Source organism: Drosophila miranda, chromosome 4 (assembly GCF_003369915.1).
Source record: "Drosophila miranda strain MSH22 chromosome 4, D.miranda_PacBio2.1, whole genome shotgun sequence".
NCBI lineage: Eukaryota > Metazoa > Arthropoda > Insecta > Diptera > Drosophilidae > Drosophila > Drosophila miranda.
The window spans coordinates 17,467,414-17,475,045 of record NC_046677.1 but is presented as its reverse complement, the minus strand read 5'-3'; the positions used below and the strand labels follow the sequence as shown (position 1 = coordinate 17,475,045).

At 46.0% G+C, this 7,632-nt stretch overlaps 1 protein-coding gene and 1 long non-coding RNA gene across 2 annotated transcripts; both read right to left on the bottom strand.

The window, feature by feature from the left end:
- Positions 1 to 382: 382 nt before the first annotated feature.
- On the bottom strand, positions 383 to 1,090 carry LOC117188938. The gene is made up of 3 exons (XR_004473005.1): positions 979 to 1,090; positions 519 to 666; positions 383 to 464 (listed from the first exon to the last, which is right to left on the bottom strand). It is a non-coding gene; the product is annotated as an uncharacterized LOC117188938 (long non-coding RNA).
- A 5,222-nt stretch (positions 1,091 to 6,312) lies between these two features.
- LOC117188716 lies at positions 6,313 to 6,753 on the bottom strand. The gene has a single exon (XM_033392984.1). The coding sequence runs from the start codon at positions 6,751 to 6,753 to the stop codon at positions 6,313 to 6,315; it is 441 nt and encodes a 146-aa protein (XP_033248875.1).
- Positions 6,754 to 7,632: the final 879 nt, after the last annotated feature.

The window sequence follows — 7,632 nt, the reverse complement described above, 5'->3', positions numbered from 1 at the left end:
ATTATTCCCAAGCTTTTGACTCTCCACAAACATGGCCCAGAATTTTCTTGCCTTATTTAGCACTTTTCATCGCTTTTTCGGCTTTTCACAACAGTTTTCACGGTTTTACCGTCGGCGCTGGAAGCTCAAAACTTCTCCTTGGAACGAGAGCACTCATTCCCTTTTGATTCTCTTCTTGGCAACATCCCGCTACTACTCTCGAGGAATGAGAGTGAGGAAGGGACAAAACTTGACGAATTTTTTGCCAAGTTGATCAGACGAAAAAAAAACCAAACAACGGGACAAAAACACATTTTAGATTTTTACACATAAAAAAAAAGAAATTATGCAAAAAAAAATATGTTTAACTGCATATACATATGTATGTACATATGTATGTATATCAAATTTATCACACATTGCCGCACTTTTCCTTCGTTGAACTGCATTTTTGCCGCCATTTGTTCTGCTTCTGCGCCATAGCCCTTGAAAAAACTAATTTATTTTATAAATTTTTATTTGATCACTGCTTCACGCACCTGCGTGGCTTAAACCCGTTGGAATTTTCACCATTTTCCGCATTTTCATGACCGGGTAAAAAAATGAAAGAGGGAGCGGTGCAAATTCGTTCATTCTTTGATCTCCTGCTTCTGTTCCTAATTGCTCTCTCACGCCCTCTCTCTTTAGCTACTTTTGCGAAAACGAAAAACGAAACGAAAATAAGCAAGACAACGGAAAAATAAAACCTTTTAAGTTTTCACACATGAAAAAAAGAAATTATGCAAAAAAAAGATTTTATCTGCATACATATCAAATATATATATCACAAATTTCCGCACTTTTCCTTCGTCGAACTGCATTTATGCCGCCATTTTTCCTCTTTCTACCTCTTATTGCGCCCCCGCCCTTTATTCCACACATTTTCTTGAATTAAGACACTTTTTTTTGCATATTTATGTCGGATCACTACACCACTACACAAAACTACACTTCACACACCTGCATGCCATTTTTCCCGTTGGATTTTTCACCATTTTCCGCCTTTTCTCGGATTGAAACGCGGAGCTGACTTCCGAACGCGCGCTTCGACCGGGTGAAAAAATGAAAGTGAGAGCGGCGCAAATGCGTTTGTTCTTTGATCTTCTTTATAGTTGCTCTCTCTCCCACTCAAATTTGACACAGCATTCGGTCACTCGTAGGTGAACGAAACGTAATAGGTGAGAGCGTTAGCGCTCTCTTTTTGCTTTTGCAGTGTGTGCGTGTGTGCTTGCAGTTGCGTTAACTTATGCTCTAGACGGGTGGGGTGGGTGGAGATGGGCAGTGCATTGATGAGATCATTAGCAAAGGAAAGGTTTATTAATTTGAAGACCTGAAGCGGGGGAGAACAGCTAATAATGTCTTTCAATATCGCACCTTCGCTGAGAGGATCTAAAACCGGCAATATTTGCATCGCGTTTCCTCTCTTCTCTCATTTTTGAACAGTGCATTGACTCGAAGCTGGGAAAAACGTTGAGAGCGTCTTTGTTTTTGTAATGTGGGTGCGTTTTTCGTTGTTTCTATTGTCTGTTGTTCGTTGTCTATGCTCTGTGGGGGTGGTATGGGGAGATGGAGAGTGCGTGGGTGAAATTTTAAGCGTTCAAGATTCTATTCCAGTTAATCCTCTCTTCTTACTTCACGTGTTGTGAGAGCGCGGCCATGATGAACTTTTTCAACGTGTTTCGCTAACTCTCTTTCGGGTCTCAGCACTACGGTGAGCACTCTGGCACCGTTTTTAATGAGAAAGAGAAGAACGAAGTGTGCAAATAAGAATCGTAAAGAGAGCGCATTCTATAATTTCGGCATGCTGCTTGTGTTCAGATCAACAGAGTGTGGGAGTGAGAGTGAGATGGAGAGACTGGTGAGAGAGTTACAGTGCGCGGTGTAGGCGCAGTGCATGGAAGTGCAAATGAATTGATCTCTCTTTGCAGTAGCAGAGGAAGAAGACAGAAGTAGAGATAAGCATAAGCAAAAGTAGCCGGTAAGCAGGTAAATTTACCTTCTACAGCCTCTATATACCCACAAAGTGGGTGGTGATGAAGCGCCTTTAAATTCATTGATCCCCGTAAGAGAACTCGAAGCTGGGGAGAGAAATATCGATTTCTCTTTCGTTTGCAACGAAGTAGATTTAATTTGCAGTGTATTCGAGCGTGGCACGCCTTGACGGTCGTACAAAGGAGAGGAATGTGAGCTTCCAATCAATTTCAAAGTCATTTATTACAAATTTTAAGTGCAATCCTAATGTTAATCAAAATGGAATCCCATAAAAACAACAACAAAGACTTCTTATCGGCAGCCACCAGGCGGCACTCGCATTGCTCCCTTTTTGCCATGGGTGGGGGGGGGGGGGGTGGCGTCAGAAGCAGATCTCAAGGAGAAAGGTAATGTTCCTTCATATTTCAACGTCACAACGGCATCGTCATCATTTTTCTGCGGCCAACGCAACGGCGATGACATCCACAGTTCTGCATAAATTTGCACCCGATAAAAATTTCAAATGTTTTCATCAAATCATTTTCGGTGAGCGGAGACGAGACCCCTGGCCCAGGCCGAGAGGGGCGAGGAGTGGAGAGAGAGGGCTAGTCGACTCGAGTCGTCATCCATCATTAATGGAGCGCACGAGGGCTGAAGGAGTTGAAACGGCAACTAAGCGCCAGGGGCTACTGTGGGCGATGTTGGGGGTGGGGCAGGGCGGTGGGCGGGGTGGAGAGGTGGTTGGAGCAGCGCTGAAATGTTGACGATGACATTACTTTTTAATGACTTTGACTTTCTGCAGCAATTGCTGTGCGTCTGGCCACCCCAAGCCCCACACCCCCCGCCCCCTGCCCCCTGCCCCCTTGCCCCCTGCCCCACCATATCCATCGCCATCCATGGTCCTGGTCCTGGCCCTTTGTTTCGTTTTATGAGCCTCATTGAAGACGCTGGGCGTTCGCTCAGATTTTATACCCCACTTTTTATGGATCTTTCTTTAAATTTGTGACCTTTTCTGCTTTGATTTCTTTGTGAACAAAGATACAAAGATTCCTTTTTGTAAATCTCCTGCACTTCCCCCAGCTCTGCTCGCCTATAGGGTATCCCTTGGTCGGTGTAAGGGAAGTTTGTAAGGGAATCCGCCACATACGAGTATGCAGCCCTCGACATGTCCAAAGTTCCCTTTGGCAAAACCTTTACAAAGCCGAAAAGTGAAATTGAATATGGAAACTCGAAACTCGAAACTGGAAACTGGAGCGATTCAATATTGTGGCACGCTTCAACGTCAGGCCTGCCACTGCAATTAAAGTGTGTAGCACCCCCCCCTTCCCCCTATGGAAGGGGGGTGGGCGGCACTTAAATATGACGGCCACTTCTGTGCAAGTTTTTTGCAATATGCGATCCCCCCCTGCCCCCGGTAAGCCACTCGAAGCTCGGCTTCCGTTTTTGAGAGTCAGAGGCTGAAACCGCCTTCGGCTGACGGCTGCCAATATTCATATAATATTTTCACAGCGAAATATTTTCTGCTCATAAAAGAAAATTGACTGCGAAAATTGTTTTCACCGACGCGCTTGCAGCTCCACTACCGCCCACCACCCACCGCCCACCGCCTCTTGGATACCGCCGCATTCGCATCCCGCGTGCAATTCTCCGGCGGAGCGGGGGCTTTGTTTGCTTTTTTGCGTGTGCATTTTTACTTTTTATGTGTGTTATTTTGCATGCATCAGAGCGTTATTAAATTCCGTGCTCCCCCGTAACACAGTGGAGCAGAGGGGAAGAGAGACGCAACCCGGTATTCGGCATCCGGTATCCGGCAGGCGTCTCATTTAACCGCAAGCTTCTTCTCATAAAAGCCACAAAATAAAAGCCCAAGACGAGCAGAAACATATACTCGAGCGCACGCCCCCCCCCCCCCCCCCATCGCCGCCCCGCCCCCGCCCACGCCCACGCATCCGTTACCCCATGCAACCGCCCATCAAATTCGGGACATTGTTCCGCGCTGAATACCCAATTGCGATGTTTGGCTCTCCTTTCCTCTCCTTTCAGCTCCGATCCGTTGCCACAGAGCTTTGCATCTCCGTCTGCAGAATGTGGGACACGCCGCTTCTGGCCTGTCGATGCCTGTCGCCTTGCCTTTCCTTAAAGGCTGGTAGCAGCTTCTTCGTTACCTGATCCAAGCTAAGAAAAGCTAAGAAAATCTTAGAGGTAGTTCTTCTATTAAGCCGGAGAGAGCCCGTGAGCTAAGGCTTGGAAGGGAGACCTACTCCCAGGATCTTCTTGGTTATATTTAATACTTCATTGGCACACAAATCCCTCTCTTGTAGAAGAAAAAGGTAGAATAAGTCATAGGTCTGTAACAGCTCACACTTGACCTATATATTGTGTAGATAACTATCAGCGATAGTCATCCTAATCAATAATCCATAAATATACGGCCACTCTAGGAAAATACCGAAGATACGGCCACATAAAGAGTAGGTAGATCGCGCATCAGGAAAATAAAGTCGTGTTCGGAGAAGTAAAACATCCAAAAAGTAATTCTATTTCACCCTCACCATATACCACATATATAGAACAGGGTAGATAGGACTGATCTTCAAAAGATCTTAAAAGCCCAGTTCCTGAGGGGTACTCTCAGTCGGTAGAGTCCTCATTGCTATTGATTATTATCCACTTTGCTCATTTAGCTTGAGAATTCTTAACAATACAGCATGGAATATCTGTGGAATAATGACTAATCGAATATAGGAGCTCTTCTCCCTTATTGCCTTTCTATATAGAACACCTGTCGTGTTGGGCAGATTTCTCCTTTCTTCAAATACTTTATAAATATACAAAAATTAAACATTTTTCCTAAGACCCTTGTCTAGGCTCAACGATGAACGATATTTCTTCTAAAACTAATGCATTTCCTTTAAAATTATCATATAATTCCTGCATTTAGTACTTTAATATTCTAGCTAGGGTTAAAAGCAATGATAGGTACGAAAGTAGAGTACAATTTGGTTTGTTTTTGTATATTTTTAAAGCGAATCTAGCCAGCGAGAGACCTTTGCTTACCCAGAAAAACCACTAATAAGAGAAACCCCTTGGCTCCACGTTTAACAGAGTATGTTAAAGCACCATCAACTTAACATATTCTCGTCCGTTAATTCAAAACCACTGTTAAGTGCGCCTTAACAGAAGCAAAGGTCTGTTAGGCTGCAGGAAAAGTAAACTTCCCCGCTGGCAGCCTTAACCGTTAGCACAGTTTTCGCTCTGGCATCATTTAACAGACTGTTAAGCAGGCCACATGTTGTATTAACAGTCTGGAAATAACATAGATGCGTTGTCACAAGCTGTTAAGAGGGAAGAGAATTTTCTATATTGAAACAATAAGTAAATATAGCGAAAAGTATAACTGAAATGAATATATCGAATGAGGTAATTGTGTTAATTTCATCTGCTGTTGAGTCTTGTAGGAATTTAATTGCTTAACTGCTATTCAATCGGGGAGCAGGTGATGGATGCTCACCTTTCAACTGGCCAGCAAATTTGCAATAAATACAAATTTCAGTGTACCTCGATAAACACATGCAATGCAATTCATCATTCAGACACACACACACACGCTCGCACAATCAATGAAAGAGAGGGATAGGGATCAGAATCTTTTTCAAATGGACAAAACCCAAAGCCCCCCCTCCCCACCGCCACCAAAACGTCCCATTAACAGAAAGTCAATGCACAAAAAGTCAGCTTCCAGGGGCCCAGCCAGGGGTGGTGGGGCATTGATGGAGCCAAAAAGCGAATGTCAACACTATCAATCATCGCTTTGACAGTTTGAGTGCTTGTTTTAGTATTTGTGCTTTTGATTATGTGACGTACTCCTCCTCCACACTGGCACACGTGGAAAGCTCACACTCGTACGTGCATCGGGGGCGCATCAATTGATACACTTACAACAAATTGTTTGTACGGGCACACGTGGGCGTGGCCCTGCCCTGCGGACTGGCTGTGGCCTGGCCTGGGGCTGGGTCGGGGGCCACTTGATTGATGGAGCCACCGACCCGAGCCATTTTAAACCAGAAAATGGGTCTCGCCTGGGAGACCGAACTGTGGGATACCCTATCGAGGTGGATTTCGTTGTAGTGCGCCAATATTCGACCCTTTGGTGGTGTACCCCTCGCCAAGGGTATGCCGAACAAATTGATTGTGCAGTCATTCACACTCATGCACTCATGGGTGTACGTCTGTGCTGATTATAGTAATTTAATTTCTTCGAACAACAAAACAAAATTGAAAAAGGGGCAAAGGGATGACGGGAAAAAGGAAGGCCACTCCCCACTAACGTGGCGTAGTGCTGAACGGGCTGGGACTAGCCCGGAACGTGGTCAACTGGCGGTGCTTCTGGTAGTCCTCACGCTCCTTACGGAGGCGCTGCTCCTCCAGCCGCTGGCGGCGCCTCATCTCCGCCGGAGCAGAGTTCTTGAGCACGTTGGGGGTGACCGGCTGGGTGACACGGTGGACGACGGGCTTGGCCGCCTGGCGCTCGTGGATCTGGGGAAAGTTGGGCACTGGACGGCTGTGGAACTCGCGCTGCTTGCGCTCCGCCTCGAGGCACTTGCTCAGCAGCTGCTTCCTCTTGCCCTCGTAGATGTCCTTGAAGCGGTAGACCCGGGGGGTGTGGCAGCCGGCCTTGGCCACCTCCTTCTCCTTGAAGGCCTGTGGCATGGGCTGATCCACACTGGCGTCGCCCCAATCGAATTTTATTCTCACATCAGACATTATTTTTTTTTTTTTTTTTTCGAGATGTGCTTCCTTCCAAAGCCCGACTGTTTATGACGAACGGGTGGGGTTCCTGTAACGTCCAATTAAAGGCCTACTTCCAGGCCTGCTTTGCGATTGGGGTACCTTTTATTTGAATCATGCTCGTAGGAGAATATGTTATGTAAAGTGCCTCGGACTGACAGCTGGGAGAAGCCTGTGGTGTGTCCTGCTGCACTTTCCACCGACAAAGGGACCTCGATGGAAGACTGGAGGTGGGGCTGGAGCTGGGGCTCGCAGCCGGTTGGCGCCGTCAGTTTGCTGTCCAACTGTCTGTCCCCGTCAGTCCGGGACGTCTATGTGGTGTCAATTTGATTGCAAAGGTAATTCAAATAATCTCATCATACACATACCGGCTGTCTGTCCACCTCAGGCCCCTTCCAGCTTCCTGCGAACAGGGGCATACAGCGGGGGAATGTGTGACAACTTCAAAGGGAGTGCCTCGAACAAATCAAATTCAATTTAACATGTTTTTTGCAACAATTTAATTTTCAGCTTGGATTTGATTAAAGAGCACATACCTCTCTGTGATTAAATTGATTAAAAGATGGAATTTTAAAGTGTGCAAAGTTTATATATATTTTACATGCTCGTACAGGGAGGTCCTGGGGCCTGGCAGGGAAGGACCCAACGAAGTACTAATTGAAAGACGCGTTTGTGTAACCGATGGATAGACGGGTATATAGAAAGTAGAGAGCTAAATCGAACTTGTCTGAGAAGTAGGCCAAGGATTTCCTGGTTTCCTGGAGCTAAGTATGCCATCTTCTCGCTCTTTGGAGGCAGTCTCTGGCTCTTTATCATCTATCAAATCCCACCACCACTAAGCCACAAAGAATTACA

Bases quoted from the DNA above. Each gene is read 5' to 3' on its own strand.
- LOC117188716 (XM_033392984.1), bottom strand. From the start codon at position 6,753: ATGTCTGATGTGAGAATAAAATTCGATTGGGGCGACGCCAGTGTGGAT.